The 19,052-nt window shown below is 44.4% G+C and overlaps 1 protein-coding gene across 1 annotated transcript in view; it reads right to left on the reverse strand.

Moving 5' to 3' along the window:
• Positions 1-1,497: 1,497 nt before the first annotated feature.
• Positions 1,498-19,052, reverse strand: part of LOC140410933 (rho GTPase-activating protein 4-like) — a 206,250-nt gene continuing 188,695 nt past the window's right edge. The window contains exons 8-10 of the mRNA XM_072499781.1: positions 12,105-12,117; positions 7,909-8,046; positions 1,498-1,756 (exon numbers count right to left, since the gene is read on the reverse strand). Of these exons, the coding sequence (XP_072355882.1) occupies positions 1,498-1,756; positions 7,909-8,046; positions 12,105-12,117 (410 nt within the window). The remainder of the gene's footprint in view (positions 1,757-7,908; positions 8,047-12,104; positions 12,118-19,052) is intronic.

The following is a 19,052-nucleotide window of genomic DNA, read 5'->3' on the forward strand; positions in this document are numbered from 1 at the left end:
GTCCACGACTTTGATTTTCAATTCACTTTGATTTTTTGCTGATCCATTCCTCGTCGCCAGTTTAATTTGTCCTGTTGTGAATTGTATTTTCAGAATGAAAGGAAGGAAATGCTGAAGCACGTGGGCTGAACGCAATCATTAACAAAGCTTTATTGGTTGGTTGTCAACTATACAAACGCTTGGTCTAGACTGACTCCAAGCCCGCAAACGAGCGGGTTAGACAACGGACTATCACGTGACACAATTCTTAATGGTATCATGTAACAGAAAAACAATATAAACCCATATTTATAACTGCAACCAATTGACGATTGGCAGTTTTCGTCGATGTGCGAGGCATTTGCGCCGTGGAAAATAGACATCTTCATCTGAAGGACCCTGTTGTTTGCAGGCTGGAATAACATGCAAATATAGTTGCCCGTTTCACCTGAACAAATTTAGTGACGGATATTTGCTGGATCACTGCTCAGGGCATGTCTTGTGCAGTCAGAGTCAAGCTGTCCCTTTGAAATTTCAATGCACTGATAAAGGAAAGATGGACAAAAATTACTCTTTTTTTACGGGAAAGCTTAAATTAAACGAGACACCACCCATTTTCTAACGTCCAGAGACATAATGTCAACCAGACTATCGAAATCACTCTCCATTGCTTCATCAAAGGATTTAATAATCTCGTCAACAGTTATTCTTCAAGAACACATCTGTTGCGCCGCTTTGCATTCATGAACAAGAATCTCCACATGGAATAGATAATATTTTTCCACAGAAGGACCATAAGTCTCCCCAATGATTAATTTTAAATATTCTGACTGCTCCAGATTTATCCGTCTCCCCTGTTCCGAATAGGTTTGAATATTTAAATCCTTCTACTCCTCGGACAACAAACGTATAAATAAGGAGTTTGGAAATCGTGTGGTCGGTGCCTTCACCAATTTAATCATTACTGTCTCTGCTGGCCCTCAAATATCCTATCCACACCTGGAAAATGATCCACTTTATTGAGACATTAGAAATATTGGATTGAAGGGGTTAACTGAACATGTTTGTTTCGTGACGGGAATTAATGTGATTCTCTGGAGGACTTTCTGCTTCTCTTTATAAGGGGTTCCTTTCAATATCTCATCATATAGAGTTGGCAGCACCTACCACGATAAAAGGATTTGCAGCGCCACGGAAACAGAGAGGAGAGAGCCTGAGAAAAATAGATTGAAATGTTATACCAGTGGTTCATATAATGGGAACAATAGAGTGGAATGTTACAACAATAGACAGGGACTTATCCAATATTTTGCACTTGCTTTCTTTACCCAACTGGTGGACAACACAGGCTGAGCGGATCGAATATAAACTTTTTATTATTCAATGTTTTTATTATCCCATCCTGGCTATCGTTGGTGTCCCTGGTAAGTCTTTTATCCAGCTGTTATATTGCCAAACGGTGTTTATCGGTATTACTGCCCAGTGCATTTAATGTGTCCTTTTTTTATAGTGCACAAGCTAAGTCCCTGTATCCGGAAATGAACACTCGAATGCAGTGCTCAGTGTATTATTGTTTTGATCATCCATTTTCTCCCGCTTTGGTCCAAGTTCGATTAGTGGTAAGGTGACATGTCGAGCTGTCATGTCTGTATTCCACGTGTGATTGTATCGCTCTCCTTTCTGTTTCCGTTTTGGAAAAAGATTGGTAAAGGATTGAATCATTCCTCCCACCACCTCGAACACCAATGGTCTGCTGACCACCATCCTGGTGACGAAGCTGCAGAATCAAAAGTCAGTCCGAACTGGGCTCTGGTTAACCAGTTCACACATCATTTTCCTCGCTGACCTGCATTGCCAGCAGTTCAAGCAATGCCTTAAATTCAGAACGTTCACTCCTGTCATCAAATCGCTCCATTTTGGTTCCCCGTGATTACACAACCCTCTGTGGTTCAACATCGTTGTTATTTTCTTTTAGATTTAAATTGTTCACCCACGCCCCTGCACAACCCATTTAATTTTCTACTCAACACCGATTGGATTGGAGCTCTGAAACTCCGGATCCACCTATGGTTCGTTGGTCACTTCGATTGTGGCCTGTGTATCGCACCATGCTGTGAAAATATATTGTCCGCCTTTACCCTGAGATGCTCCTGAGAGGTACATTCTGAATGTTTCAGCGTCCTGCCTTTTAAACCGATCGAACAATGTCTGAATTGTGACATCCTCTGTCTTGTGTTTGGAGTTCTCCGGAGAAAAATATCGGGCACTGTACTGTTCCTGCAGCATCGCTTCACATGAAGGCAGTATTGGGAAGGTGTGAGGTAAATGTTGGAATGGAATGCTGAAAATGACTTATCCATCAGTCAACTTTGGAATGGCTTTTTAAATCTTAAACGTAAAATTTTGATTTCACCAGACAGATGTTAAATTCATATCGGGTCCTCACATAATTGTGTCTAAACAGCACTGTGACGCAATGGGTACTGCAAACAGCAATATTCAGTCCACTGGAGGACACTCCAGTTTGCGAGCCTTTTTAATCTGAGGTGGAGGAAGATTATTCAACGCGTTGTGCTGTGGCTGTGAGGTTCATACTGAAAAGCCACGTCGTGCAGGAACCAATTTGAACCCTTCCAGACACTGAAATGTTTGCATCTCTACAGGAAAGATGCCCTGACTTATTCCTAGCTGTAAGTTGGTACTTCCAGCTGAGACTAAGTGGAAGTGGGGGAGGGGTGCTGGGGAGCGGGGTTGCGAATGATCATAATAGGGTGGCATTACCTCAAAATTCATGGATTGTTCAAGCTGCTTTTCAGATTACTCTGCGCTTAGAATGTTGATCATAAGCAGGGTCGATGCCGGACCACGGTTGCGCACACCTCCAGCCACAGATTTGTTACCTGGCAGGCTGTCGTGCTTTTCAACATTACTTCAGCGTGTCTGCTGCCATTGTTTAGGTAACCACCTTGTCTCAGCAGCGGGTTTGCTATGGCATCTCGCCATCCACTCTTCCACTTGAGATACGGTCAACATCAAATGGACCTAGTCTTCTCTATTCTCAGTGCGCTGTCTCAAAATACCTCAGGTAACTCAGCCAATAGACGACTGTTCCAATGTAGGTCTGAATGCTGATGATCAAACTGCAAATGTTCTGACCAACATTTCAGCCAAATATTACTGTGACTGGCCGCCTCATTCTCGGAGGGAACTCTGCAATTTTTTTTTCCTCCTGCACATTGGCACGATGTTCATCACTCTGCGGTTCCCACTCTCTTTGTACCCCAATGCCCATTGGAATCTGAGTCTCTGGGCTGTGCTTTGTGAAGGAGGTGCTGGTGAAGAAACATAATCGAACGCGTCTTCCCCTTATTTTGCCTGAGCCGTGATTGCAGTCCGAGAGCTGGTGCAAAAACGATGGACCTGTGAGAGTAACACACTCTGTCATGTGTTGAGGTCGTTAAGAGCATTCACGTTCTGAGTAACTTTTTTCCAAAAAGCTCCCTGTGATATCGTACCTGGACAAGTGCCACATTTCATTGGCGTTAGACATTATCTTTCCCGTCGGGGATGTAGGTCCCAATACCCAACATCCAATTTCAGCAGTTAGCCCCCGTTAACAACTTATCAGCAGCATTACAATCATATTCAACTGAAAGGCGAGGCTCCCTATTCGCCACAAATTCTGTGGAAGACTTTCTTTTAACTGTATTGTTTTATGGGATGTAGGGGGTTTTGGCAGGCGCAGTCCATTCCTCATTCTGTCTGAACTGAGTTGTTTGCTGGGCAGTTGATGGTGGAACCTAAAAGTATATTTCATTCATCTTGATTTGCAGCCACAGAACAGGCTTTAGTGGTATATTTCCTGATCTACCAAACTCAGTGAAGCAGATTGTGTTTTTAAGCCAGTCGAAGACAGTTACATGGTCACAATCGCTGAGACTAGCCTTCAATGCCAGATTAAGCATCGAATACACATTCCATCAGATGCCATGTAGACATTTGAAGCAACGTGCCAAATCATCAGCAATTTTCCTGGGTTAATAGTTCCGAGATATTGCCAGGACCACTGCGTCCTTCTAAATTGATATGCACGTGATTTCTCGACTGCAGGTCGATAATCATAGAGGTTTGGCGTCCTTCCACCGGCTTTTGGGTCTGCTACTTGTACTCCTGGTTACTTTCTTAGTCTGCTATCCTCTGATACAATCGGCACAGTGATCAAGATAAAATTCCATTAATGATCCTCAGGGGATGCATTTAAGTGAGCGCTTGATTTGCTGCTCTGTGTGTGCACTATATGTGACAAAGGTTATCATGACGCAGCCTGGGTTGGGTCTGTATCACATGGCGAGAAACAGGGTGGCAAGTCACATCCCAAGTCGTCAATGTTCTTACGGCCCAAATACGTCATGATTTCCTGGCTTGTTTTGTGGCATTTTGGGGTTAAGCATAGGACTGTCCAATGTGCAAACTCGTCTGACGAGGACTCTATTAAGGTCGCCGTCATGGTTTTCAGAGGATCTGTGTTATTAGTGAGGAGTTTGAAACATATGAACAAGGGACAGGTAAGGCCGTTTGCTCGTTCTAGCCTGGTCAACCATTTAAGAAGCTTATGTCTGGGGCGGCACGTGGCACGTGGCACAGTGAACAGCACTGGGACTACGGCGCTGAAGGAGCGCGTTCGAATCGCGGCCCTGGGTCGCTGTCCGTGAGGAGTTTACATTCTCTCCGTGTCTGCGTGAATTTCACCCCCCCCCCCACACCCCAAAGATTTGCTCGTTGGGTGGATTGGCCACGCTGTATTGCCCCTCAATTGGAAAAAAAAGGATAATTGGATGCTCTAAAGTTATTAAAAAAAAGATAATGTCTGATCTCGTGGTATTCAACAATCTGTACCCTGCCTACCAGCGATAACCCAGAAAGTTGATGTACTATGAACCTATCTACCTCGGCCTGACAATATTCAAAGGCAGTGCTTCCACCAACTTTTCTGGAAGAGAGTTCCAATCATTAATCGCCCTCTGAGTGAAAAAATAATTATCATGTCTCTCTTACATTGCCAACCAATTTTAAAACAATGACCCCCAGATTCTAGATTTTCCCACAGGAAGTCACAGCCTCTCCACAGGCACCATGCCAATATTCGTCAGGATCTTATGTTCCAATGACTTCAGCAACTGGGATGTTCCCCTTTGGTGACTGGCAGATGTGTGTGGAAGAAACATGATTACCTTTTTTCAAAAAGCCATCTTCGCTTTCGGATAAACAGGAACACATTGTTCCAGCAAGTTGGACAGAACCTTGGATTTGAGCAAGGGACACAGCAACAACCAATGAGAAAGTATATGATTGGAAATGCCCTTCATGGGCCAGCTTTCAATGAACAATATTATACTGTCAACAGCTACGTACATAGCAATTACTTCCAATGAAAAGGATGTAATTCACTTAAATTGGCCTTTCAATGTCGCATTTATGCGGTAGCTGTTGACTGGCGTCTCACTGGCTGCTGGTCAAAAAGGATATGCCTCTTACATGTGCGCGGCAGCGTCTAAATCGCAATTGGCACCAATTGGTTGTCGTGAAATCCACCCTAATCTCACTCACTGCTCTGTGAGATAATCAAATGGTAGGAAATTGGTGAGAAGGTTATTGCAGTTTTCAAAAGTCCTAATTTAATTGTATGCGTGATAAGCCAAATGACTACCTAGATTGTTGCCTGTGTTTCAATTTATACAATTGTCTGTTGCCTTTAACTTGGTTCAAGCACATTGAGAAAGAACAGATAGCATAAGAATTTCAGGTAAAATCAATAAGAGCAACGTAAAATAGAACAAATCATCAGCCCGGATGGGATCAAGCATAGCATCGTAAAATAGCACATGGCATCTGTCCAGGTAGGATCAAGCTTAGCATAATCAAATATAACAGAAACTCGAGGGAGGGTCAAGAATAGCTTCATCAAATAAAACAGACCATTGGTCCAGGTGGGATCAAGCATGGCATTATCAAATAGACAGGACATGAGCCCAGGTGGGAGCGAGACAGTGTGATCAAATCGAACTGAAATCAGTTCCGGTTAGAATCACGCATAGCATCTTCAAATAGTACGGAGCATAGGTTCAGTTGGATCTAGCATAGCATCATCAAACAGAACAGATCGTCGGGCCAGATAGGAATGATCTTAGCATTATCAAACAGAACGCATTATCTGTCCAGATAGCAATGAACATAGCATTATCAAATAGAACACATTATCTGTCCAGACAGGAACGAATATAGCATTATCAAATAGAACACATTATCTGTCCAGGTAGGATCAAGCTGACCGTCATCGAATGGAACCGAGCATTGGCCCAGATAGAATGAGGCATGGAATCATCAAGTACAAGAGGATGTCATTCCAGGGTGGATGGAGAATAGCATAATCAAATGGAACAGAGTATCAGTCTAGGTAGAAGCAATTTAAAGCTCCTCGGTAAAATCTCCTAGGTAAGCGCTTTGACTCGAAACGTTAACACTTTTCTCTCCCTACTGTTTCTGCCAGATCTGCTGAGAGTTTCCAGCATTTTCTCTTTGTTAGGTAGAAGCAAGCCTTCGACAATCAAATAAAACAGCGTGTCATTCCAGGTAGAACTAAACATTGCATCATCAAATGGAATAGAACACCAGTTCAGGTAGGGTCAAGCATAGCATCATCATGTAGAACAGAGCATCGGTCCAGGTAAGATCCAGAAAAACAGCATCATCAGATAGAACAGGACAACAATGAGGTAGAATCGAACATAGCATCGTCAAATAGAACCGATCATCGACCTAGGTAGGAGTGAGCATAGCATCATCAAATAGAACAGAGCATTGGTCCAGTGGAGTCGAGCACAGCAACAGCAAACAGAACAGAGCATTAGTGCAGGTAGGATATAGCAGAGCATCATCGGATAGGACAGAGTATTGGTCCAGGCAGTATCACGTATAGCATCATCAAATAGAACAAATTATCAGTCCAGGTAGGGTCGAGCATAGCGTCACCAAATAGAACGGAGCCCATTCCAGGTACAATCGAGCGTGGCATCATCAAATAGAACAATGCATCGGCCCAGGTAGGATCGAGCATAGAATCATCAAATAGAAGAGAGCATCAGCCCGGTTAGTGTCGAGCACAAATCATCAAATAGAACAAAGCCCATTGCAGGTAGGATCGAGCATAGCATTATCAAATAGAACAGACCACCAGTCCAGTTAGGATCCAGCACAGACTATTCAAATGGAACAGATCATCTGTCCAGGTAGGATCGAGCAGAGCATCATCAAATAGAATAGACTTTTAGTCCAGGAATGATCAATCATCACATCATCAAATATAACACAGCATTGGGACTCCCGTCGGCACAGCGAGACTGAGTTGGCTGTCTCGCACATTTAAATTAGGCCCATCCGATAGCTACCATCCCTGATTGCTGCATTTTCTTCTCCACATAATAATAAACTTCTGATGAGCTTATAATCTTTAAGGAAATCTCCCGCTGTGTAAAATTAAATGAAATGCTATTTTTCTCGTGTACCCCTACTTACTGAACCAAACACTTTAAATCAGCCTAATTTGGTTATCAACCTCTTAGCCATCAGAAACTGGTTCTCTGCATTTCAAATAACTACGTACTTCAAAATGCAAAACGCATTTCAAACCTGCTCGCAATCTTCTCTATCGAGAAAAACCTTTCCTCTCTGGAACAATGTTAGTAAACCTCTCCTTTACCCTGCACAAAGCCGTCAATTACTTTACTTAACCACTGAGCGCAACATTGCATACAATACTAACCTGGAATCAAAATAGATATCGATAGAGAGACAACACAACTTTCTCTAATTGCGACTCTGTGTCTCTATTTATAAATTGTCCTATTACTTTAGGTTATTTTTGCGTTTTACCTGTTCTGTCGCATTTGGAGCTTTGTACACAGATATGCCACGTCACCCTGTTCTTGCACACTCCATAAATTCGGTTCAATTTGCTGGTATTGTATTTCTACATTAACAGCCCCAAAATGTAATAAGTAAATCACACATCTGTAATTGCATTACACATTGGAAGAATGACTGCGAAGAAAATACTTCTTCTCCCTGGTAGCTTTCTAACGCATAACTAGACTGTTTAAAAACGTTGTAAGATATTTTCCATTCTTCACATAGACCAGCTATTTCAAAGTTAAGGCCATCTCCCGTCTGCATCCTTGCATCAGCCCACACACTCCTGGAACTGTATACTTTAATATGTCCGAACTTGACTATACCAGCACATGCGTGACTCTGCTCCCTTTTCCACCCTCCATAGTTTTGACTATGTCCATGTAATTGGTGGCAGTGTCCGAAGTATCCGCATGTCTCTCCCCAGTCGCAACTGTTATCGGTGACTGTGTATGTACATGTCTATGTCTGCGAGCGTGTGAGTATGTGTCTATGTGTGAGCGTGTGTATATGTTTTTTGGTGTGTATGTGTGGCTATCTTTGTGAGCATTTGTGTATATTCATGTGTGTGTTGATATGTGTGTCTCCGTCTGTGAACTTGCCGTCTATGTGTATGAGCGCGTGTGTTTGTCTATGTAAGTGAGCCAATGTGTGGGTCTATACATGTGAGTTTGCATGTGCGTGACTATGTGTGTGAGCGTGTACTATGTCTGTGAGCATGTGTGTGTACATATATATATATATATATATATATATATGTGTTTGTGTGTGTGTCTATGTCTGTGTTCATATTTGTGTCTACGTCTGTGAGCCTGAGAGTCTATGTGTATGAGCGCGTGTGTTTTGTCGATGTGTGTATGCCCATGTTTGGGTCTATATGTGTGAGTGTGCATATGTGTATCTATGTGTGTGCGCGCGCGGGGCAGCACGGTAGCCTTGTGGATAGCACAATTGCTTCACAGCGCCAGGGTCCCAGGTTCGATTCTGGCTTGGGTCACTGTCTGTGCGGAGTCTGCACATCCTCCCTGTGTGTGCGTGGGTTTCCTCCGGGTGCTCCGGTTTCCTCCCACTGTCCAAAGATGTGCAGGTTAGGTGGATTGGCCATGATAAATTGCCCTTAGTGTCCAAAATTGCCCGTAGTGGTGGGTGGGGTTACTGGGTTATGGGGATAGGGTGGCGGTGTTGACCTTGGGTAGGGTGCTCTTTCCAAGAGCTGGTGCAGACTCGATGGGCCGAATGGCCTCCTTCTGCACTGTAAATTCTATGTTCTATGTATGTTTTTTCAATATAAATTTAGAGTACCCAATTCATTTTCGCCAATTAAGGGGCAATTTAGTGTAGCCAATCCACCTTTGCACATCTTTAGGTTGTGGGGCGAAACCCACGCAAGCACGGGGAGAATGTGCAAACTCCACACAAACAGTGACCCAGAGCCGGGATCGAATCTGGCACCTCGGCGCATGAGGCATCAGGGCTAACCCACTGCGCCACCGTGCTGCCCGTGTGTGTATGTGTTGATGTGTGTGAGCGTGTGCACGTGTGTCTATGTTTGTGAGCATGTGTAGATGTGTGTGCGTGTCAATGTGTATGAGCGTGTGCATGAGTGTCTATGTATATGAACATGTGTGTGTATATATGTGTGTGTGTCTATGTGTGCCAGCATGTATCTATGTGTGTGTGTGTGTGTGTGTGTGTGTGCGATTGTATGGGTGTGTTTGTTTGAGTGTAAGTTTCATGTTTCATGTTTAATATTTGATTCCATTTATTCATTCGATATGAACATTTACCAGAAAGCCTCGTTTGTGTACGTATCACTGGGGGTGAAAATACTCGGTCATAAATATTGTTGCAGTCAGGGGGAAAGGAGGAAAACGGGAAGATTCCCCCCTTTTCCTTAATAAAACTGTCAGCTCTCTTAACCCCAGCTCCAAAATCACTGTTGTCGCAGTTCGTCCTCAATTGCAGTTTATTTTATTTAAACTCCCATTCCTTGCCCTGCAGCAGGAAGCTCCGATGTGGTTCTTAATAGATCCATTTTTATCATAGGGTGCACTGGCAGATCTCATTAACTCGTCGACCAAGCGTGCAACTTTGTCACAAGCATGATCGATAACTTAATTTATTATATCCCTTCTTTACAGTGAACCTAATCACTGTTGTGACACTCAAGTACAAAGACTGTGGCCTCTCCAAATGTGTCACTTGTTACCTGGTGGCCATGGCAATGGCGGATCTACTGGTCATTGTCCTCGACCTGATTCTGAGACAGATTCCAATTGTTTACAAAGAACAATTTGATTTTGTGAAGTCCATCGCCATATGTGATATCCACGCTGTCTTGCTTTACGCAGCCACTGACTGTTCTGTCTGGTTCACCGTCACTTTCACCTTTGATCGATTTGTGGCCATCTGTTCGCTGAAGCTGAAAAGTAAATATTGCCGTGAGAAAACAGCTGCGGTGATTCTGGGAACAGTGTCAGTGCTGAGCTGTTTAAAGAACATTTTCTGGAATTTTATGTTATTTGGTCAGTATGTGCTGACGAATGAACCGTGGTTTTGTGAATTCTCATTGGATGTTCTCTATTCTCCATTGTTTCTAACACTCGAGTGCCTACACTATTTTCTAAACCCTTGCATCCCATTTATTCTGATCCTGCTGCTCAATGTTTTCACCGTCAAGCACATTTTAGTGACCAGCAGAGCCCGCAGGAGACTCCAGGCTCACGGAAATGGGGAGACTCCCAGAGACCCAGAGATGGAGAGTCGACGAAAATCCATAATTTTACTGTTTGTTATCTCGGCCAATTTCATCCTGTTATGGTCAGTATTAACGGTATATTGTATATGGAGTCGGATGTATTATTTTGGGTTTCGGTTCATATCTCTAGATTATTTCGTGATGGAAATCGGCTTCATGCTGCAGCTCCTGAGTTGCTGTACAAACACTGCTTTATGCAATTACCCAGACAAAGTTTCGGGAGCAATTGAAAAATGTGGTGATATATCCCTTTACTCAAATTCTTCAATTCATTTTAAAATGAGGAGAAGTTAGTTCGTGAAGAATTAAATAATTGTCTTATTTCATGCCATATTAATGGTGGGGAGGAGCCTGAAATGTCTCCCCTCCCTGTAGCCAGTTCATACGCCCACCTTCCACTTTTGCTCGCTGATTGCACCGGAAGATTTCTTCCATCAATAGATTGGTAATGCGGAATATAACGAAAGGAGGGATGGCAGAAAAAAATCTTGGAAATTAAGACGAAATGTCACAGAGTCGGCTGGTGCAGGAATTGTCCAGCAGCTCTGGCCAGCAGCTGAATACTGATGATAATGTCTTTTGAAATAACAAACCGAAGGGGCAGCATGACAAGGGAGAGAAACAGACAGATCGAGACGAGATAGAAAGAGGTAAATGTTTTGGTGCTGGGGGGGGGGGGGGGGGGAGAGACGGCAATAGAGGGAGAGTGGGAGAGTGGGTGAAGGGAGGGAAATGAGAGACTGTCAGAGAGAAGGGTAGGACACAGTCAACCTCGATGCGGAGGAGAACTTAGTTAAATGAAAGCTTGTCTCACGATTGATATGAAGAACATTAACAACTGTATGTTTCACCTGCGACAGCAGACGTTGAGCGAACACGCGATGGGAGGTGGTCTGGTGCCATTGCAGACTGTTTGCCTGCTCCCGCACATGTGCCAGCCGTTACAAGAAATGATTGCTAGCTGCATCCATCCATATTGCCAACGTAGAATCGATTGTGTTATAAGTAATTGTATTCTTGATGAAAGGAAGAACAGATACTGTTTCGATTGGAATCTTTTATCTGAGACCTTCAACAGAATGTGCATTTAGGGTCAGCACCACAGAGGGTCTCAACGATGAGATTTTAGCGATATGATAATATAGGCAAGTTGGTTCCTTGTTCAACGGTGAACAGATAAACAGTTGGCGGGCGAAGCACCCTTTATAATTGTTGGCAGAATTTGGGCTGTAAATCAGAAAGCGACTGACGGTAATTCCACCTTAATGTGGGATGCACCTGTGATCGTGACCTCAAGTGTTTTTGGACTGGAACAAGGGTTCAATCCTGGTTTGGCCCTGAGGACTGGACAAACACAAAGCTGTGGTGGGAGGAGGGGAGCGGTGTGGTTGAGATAACTTACTCAGCTTTCAAATCTGTGAAAGACGAATGATATGAACAATAAGAGAGGTGCATTACTGAACAGCTAACAATAATTACTAACAGGAAGCAGAGGGGATAAATGCCGGAAAATCCCAGACAAATCTCAATTGTAGTAAATGAGGACTCTGGCGCACTGAGGGCAGCAGCCATAAAGGGATGGTGACTGGGGTGGTGGAGATCGGGAAACAGTATGGGAGAAAAACGCCGGGCCGAAACCACTGGTGTCAGAAGCAAAGAAAGAGGATGGGTCAGAGTCAGTGAAGCTCCAATTGGTGGCGGCAGAGTAGGTTATGGGCAGAGATAATACGAAATTGAGCGTTGCCTTGTGAAGCAGAATGAGCAGCACCTCAGCCATAAGGCGGTATCTGGGCCATGGGGGACCAGCCTGTTCCTGCTCACCGATGATGAATGAACCATTGGAAAGATTAGAGATTGCTTCGTGAGGGTCTCTTTTGGGCGCTGCAGCTTAGTGTAGGACGTTCCACTCATCAAATCCGACCCCTTCTCCCTAGATATGCGAAGAGTCCTATATAAATGGATCGGCTTTTCAGATAATGAGGTCCCTTGCCAACTACATTGATCATAATGTGGTCTCCAAATGTAAGTGTATTGTAATGAAGTGGGGAAGCCTTTCCATTTAGAGAAAGCGAATATTATAGTCAAGGGAGTTATCAAGGGAGTTTATTGTGTAAAACCCACCCATGTATACATAAATTCTTGACACACTGTGCGTTCCTAGATGCGGGAGGTGGGGGTAGGGGTGGGGGGGACGGCGGGGGTCTGGGGGGGGGGTCACTGTCCATTCAGGCAGGCGATTAGTTTAAACTACAAGAGGGTTGTGTCTAAAAGATTGGATGGTTTCAAGAAGCAATTAAATAAAGCACTTAGGGCGAAGGGGATCAAGGGTCTCTCTAGGTGACCACTCTCTAGGTGAACAAATTGCTCCTCAACTCAGTCCGAAATGGGCGACCCCATATCCTCAGACTGTTTTCTATGAGACCCCTCTTATTCTTCTGAATTCCAGAGAATACAATCCTAACCGATTCACTCTCGGTCGGACGTCAGTTAAACTACAAGAGGGTTATCCCCACGAAGACATGGGTAAATGTATTGTATATATAATAATAACCGAATGGAGCAGACACTTGGAACAATTGGGTTGTGAAGACGCAAGGTATGAGATGCCAAAGCGATGTAAAATCGTACTGCTTCTTTGTGACAGGCATGAGAAAGACTGTTAAAAGACTGTTAAAGACTGTTCATCCGAATTAGGAGAAAGAACAGGTCCATTGGGAATTCGAGCCTGCTCAAACTTTCAAGTAGATCATTGCTGATCTGATTGAAAGTTCAACCCCATATTCTTGCCGACATCCGATCACATTTCACTCCATCTTGACAAAGGAAAACTACCTCCACCTTAAAACATATCCAAAGGCCCTGTTCCACTGCTGTGTGAGGAAGAATGTTGCAGAGACCCACGAATCTCTGAGAAAAATAATCAATTTCCAATCAGCGAACTGTTATTTTTAAACTGTGATTGTTTCAGATTCTCCCACGAGAGGAATTATCCCGTATCCACCCGCACTGTAAATACCACGCTCGACCTTAAAGGTTTCGATGAGGTCGCCTCTTAGTCTTCTGAACTCTAGTTGATACAAAACTAACCACTCCACCATGGCCTCATAACGCAACTAGCTAATTCCTGGTTCTTGTCCACCAAAGTTTATCTGAACTGCTTCTAACACATTTGTAAAATAAGGAGATCAATATTGGACTTGAAACCCCAAATGAGGCCTCATCGATGCCGTGTACAAATGAAGCTTATGTGCCATTCATTTGTAATCAATGTGCTTCTTATGAAAGATTGCATTCTATTAGCTTTCCTAATAACTGCTCCTCCCGTGCAGTAGCCATTTTGGAATCTATTTGCACATCAGAGCTCTGCCACTTTGATCATAAGCTTCTTTCTTAGTCTTCCAGCCAAATTGGACAATGTCACATTTGACCAAATTAAATTATATTTGTCAGATTTGCTCCCATTCAGTTAACCTATATATGCCAGTTTCCAGTGTCCTTCCCTCATCTTCAGAATGTACGTTGCCACCTACATTTGTGTCCTCACCTAATTTCGCAACCGTTTCTCCTGTCCCTACATCTACGTCATTTATACACATTCTGAAAAGTTCAGGGACAAACTATGATTCCTGTGGCACAAGACGCGCCACATACGACAGTTACAAAAAGTAAATTTTTCCCAACTTCAAGCGACACACGAAGCAGTATGTCTAGCCTCTGACCTGCTCTTGTACCCACGGTATATAGAAACACAGGAAAAATAGCAGGACGAACCCATTCGGCTCTTCGAGCCCGCTCCGCCATTCGTTATGACCATGGCTAAACATCCAACTCAATACCTTAAACGCCCTTTCTCTCATACCCTTGATCCCCTTCGCCCTAAGTGCTTTATCTAATTGCTTCTTGAAACCATCCAATCGTTTAGAAACAACTATTCCTGTGGTAACTATTTCCACAGGATCACCACTCTCTAGGTGAACAAATTGCTCCTCAACTCAGTCCGAAATGGGCGACCCCATATCCTCAGACTGATTTCTATGAGATCCCTCTTATTCTTCTGAATTCCAGAGAATACAATCCTAACCGATTCACTCTCGAACGTACGTCAGTCTTGCCATCTCAGTCTGGCAGCAGACATTTGTTGCACTCCCTCTTTAGCTAGAGCATCCTTCCTCAGAGGAGGAGACCAATACTACACACAATATCCGAGGTGAGATCTCACCAAGGCCCAGTAAAATTGCAGCAAGGGCCCCATGCCCCTTTACTCGAATCCTCTGGCAATAACGGCCAGCATATCATTTGCCTTCTTTGCCGCCTCTTGCACATACATGCTTCACCTTCAGCGACTGGTGTATGACGACATCCAGGTCTCCTTGCAAGTCCCCATCTCCTACTTTATGGTCATTCTTGTTTACCTTCTTGTCTTTGACCCAAAGTGGATATTTATTTCCCCATTCACTCAGCTTGTCCAAATCACACTAAAGGATCTCTGCATCCTCCTCACAGCTCACCCTCCTTCCCAGTTTGGTGTCATCTGAAAATTTGGAGATAAGACATTTTGTTCCCTCATCTAAATCATTAAAATATATTGTCAATAGATGGGGTCCTAGCACCGATCCCTGCAGCACACCACTAATCACTGTCTGATCATTTGAAAAATACCTGTTAATTCCTACTCTGTGTGTCTAGTCTGCCAACCAGTGTTCTATCCATCTCAATACACTATCCCCAATCCATGCACTTAAACTTTTCACGCTAATCCGTTATGCGGGACTTTGTCGAAAGCCTTCTGAAAGTCAAAATCCACCACATCCGCCAGCTCCCCGTCATCAATTCCAGCTAAATCTTCGAAGGATTCCAGTAGATTTGTCCAGCATGATTTCCCCTTCGTAAATCTATGCCGAATCTGTCCGATCCTGCCACGCTTTTCTAAGTGTACTGTTGTAAAATCTTTCACAACGGTTTCTAGAATTTTCCCCACGACTGACGTCAGGTTTACTATTCTCATATTCCCTGCTTTTTCTCAGCCTCCCCTTTTAAATAGTGGAGTTACATGAGCTGCCTTCCAAACTGCAGGAACTATTCTGCAGCCTATTGAATCCTAGAAGATGACCACCAATGCATCCACTATTTCTGGAGCCACCTCCTTTAGTAACTTGAGATGTAGATCATCACGCCCTAAGGATTTATCATCCTTCAATCCCATCAATTTCGCCAACGCCATTTCTCTATTGATCATATTTAGTGTCGCCCTCCAACTAATTCCCACGAACTCAAACATTTCTGGTATCTTATTTGTGTTCTAATTTGTGATGTTGGAACCAAAGTATCATAGTGTAGTAGGAGGCTGTCTGGCCAATCGAGTTTGCACCGGCCCTTGGAAAGAGCATCCTAACTTAGCCCAGAGCTCCACCCTATCCCTGCACCTCCTTCCCTATTCCACAACCCCACCCTATCACCGTAACCCGATCTAAGATTTTTTTCGACACAAAGGGCAATTTAGCTTAGCCAATCCACCTAACCTGCACATCTTTGATGTGGAGTAGCCGGCGTTGGACTGGGGTGAGCACAGGAAGAAGTCTTACAACACTTACATCACCTGAGGAAGGAGCAGTGCTGCGAAAGCTAGTGTTTGAAACATACCTGTTGGACTTTAACCTGGTGTTGTAAGACTTCTTACTGTGCACATCTTTGGACAGTTGGAGAAAACCAAAGCACGCGGAGGAAACCCACGTAGACACACGGAGAACGTTCAGACTCTGCACAGACAGTGACCCAAGCAAGGAATCGAATCTGGGACCCTGGAGCTGTGAAACAAGTGTGCTAACCACTGTGCTACCGTGCTGAAGTATGTATTCAGTTTCTCTGCCATTTCTGGGTCCCCTATTCTTTCTTTCTTTCTTTCTTTACTTAGCGTACCCAATTCATTTTTTCCAATTAATGGGCAATTTAGCGTGGCCAATCTATCTACCCTGCACATCTTTGGGTTGTGGGGGGCGAAACACAAACACAGGGAGAATGTGCAAACTCCACATGGACGATGACCCAGAGCCAGGATCGAAGCTTGGACCTCGGCGCCGTGAGATAGCAGTGCTACCACTGCACCAATGTGCTGCCCCCTGTGCCCTCTATTATACGCTGTCCTGTTTATGACTGTAAGGGACCTTCATTTGTCTGTATTTATATGGCTATAGAAGAGAAAACAAATTTACCACGGATGCTGGAATGTGAAAGAAAATCAGAAAATACTGACAATCAGAGCAGGTGTGACAGCATCTCTGGAGATATGAAGTGAGCTAACGTTTCGAGTCTGGATGACTCTTTGTCAAAACTGGAGAGAAATGGAAATGTGGTCAGATTTATACAGTTGAAGGGGAGGGAGGGTGGCGCTGGATAGGGGACCAGTGATAGGTGTAGATTGACAAAGGTGTCGTGGATAGAAATACAAAAGTAATGTGAATGGCGTTGAGTAATGCTAAGAAGCATGTTGATGGAGACACATGAAGAAATTAGAATCTGTGAATGGCAGAACAGAGGTGAACAGAGTGTCAAAGGGCAACTACGAACTGATGGCTTAAGTGGTGTGGGGGATAGGGGACAATGGTAAGGGAAAACAGATAAAATAAAATGATAGAAATAAAAATGAGTGAAGGTGGAGCAGAGAGATCACAGTCTGAAGTTGTTGAACTAATGTTATGTCCAGAAGGTTGTAACATGCCTAATTGGAAGGTGAGTTACTGTTCCTTCAGTTTGCGCTGGGCTTCACTCGGGGAAGCGTCGGCGTAGTGGTATTGTCACTGGACTAGTAAACCAGAGACCCAGTGAATGGTTCCTAGATGGAGAAATCGAAATTCAATAAAAATCTGGAATTAAAAGTGTATAATGACCATGAAAACTGTGTCGAGTGTCGTAAGAAACCCATCTGGTTCAATAATGTCCACGCGGGAAGGAAATTTGACTTTCTTATCTGACCTGGCTTACATGTGACTCCAGACTCACAGCAATGTGGTTGACTTTTAACTGGTCGCTCAGGGGCAATTCGGGATGGCCACTAAATGCTGGAAAAGCCAGAGGTGCCCATGTCCCATCAACGAAACAAAGAAATATTGCAGTAGGTAAATCGTGGCCGTGAGTTGATAAATGGCAAGCGACTGGAAGGCCTGGGTCCTGCTCACAGATGGTGTTCTGCAAACCGGTGATTCAGTCTGCTTTTAGCCGCTTAAATGGATAGGCCAGATCATTTTCTGGTCAATGGTAACCCCCAGCATTTGTTGTGTGAATTCCTCACAGCAGTTGGGTCTGTGTGATCTCCCCACATCCAATGGGCTGGGTGTTTGTGATTTACCTCCAATCTGATGAGTTGTATCTGTCTGATTCCCGCCATTGTCGATGAACTGGGTTGCGTGGAGAAAACGAGATTCAGGTCTAGAGAGAGAGAGAGAGCAACAGAGAGATACAGAGAGACAGAGAGCGGGGCACAGGAAGAGAAGGCAATGGAGCAACAGAGAGAACCTTGGGAGTTCAAGGTGTGGGAGATGAGGGCGGAGGTGATAAACTGTGGGGCGCAGATCCGAGTGGGTGGATATGCAATGGTGTGAGTACGTGAGGGGATGCGGACTTGAGGGCCTGCGGAGGTGAATGGAGCGGGGAACGTTTTGAGAGGAAGTGAGGACAGAAGACGTGAGGGGGTAAATAGGTGAGGGTAGGAGGACGTCAGTATTGAACACCCGAGGATAGAAGGATGTGAGTTGAGGAGGATGTGAGGGAAGGACGACGTGAGGGGTAATGAATAGAGTGGAGCAGGACACGAGGAGTGACGACGTAAGGGAAGGAGAATGTGAGGATAGGATGTGAGTAGATGAAGACATATGGGACAGGATGTGTGAGAGGTTAAGTCATCACAGACAGAGGGTGTGATGGAAGGGCAGAGTGAGGGAAGTGGGACGTGAGAGATGAAGATGTGAAAGAAGGAGTAGATGAGGGGAGAGAATATAAGGGGAGGAGGGCATGGTGAAATGAGAAAGTGGGGGAAGGACGGTGGGGGGGGGAAGGTGGGCGTGAGGGGAGTAGAAAATGAGGGACCAGTGCAGGAGGGTGATGATGTAAAGGGTGTGGACACGAGGTAAGGTGGACGTGACGGAAGGAGAATGTGAGGGGAGGAAAAATGACGGGAAGAGGATATGAGGGGTGAGGACATAGGGAGTGAGAATATGAGGGGCTAGGTCATGAGGTGTAGAGGTCGCGAGGAAAGTTAGACATGGGGAAGAGGTGGTGAGAGAAGCTGGGAATTAGGCAAGTAGGGGGAAAGGAGAGTAGGATGTGTGGGGGCGGAGGTCATAAGTGATGCAAATGT

The sequence above is a fragment of the Scyliorhinus torazame genome, chromosome 4 (genome assembly GCF_047496885.1).
Source record: "Scyliorhinus torazame isolate Kashiwa2021f chromosome 4, sScyTor2.1, whole genome shotgun sequence".
Lineage (NCBI taxonomy): Eukaryota > Metazoa > Chordata > Chondrichthyes > Carcharhiniformes > Scyliorhinidae > Scyliorhinus > Scyliorhinus torazame.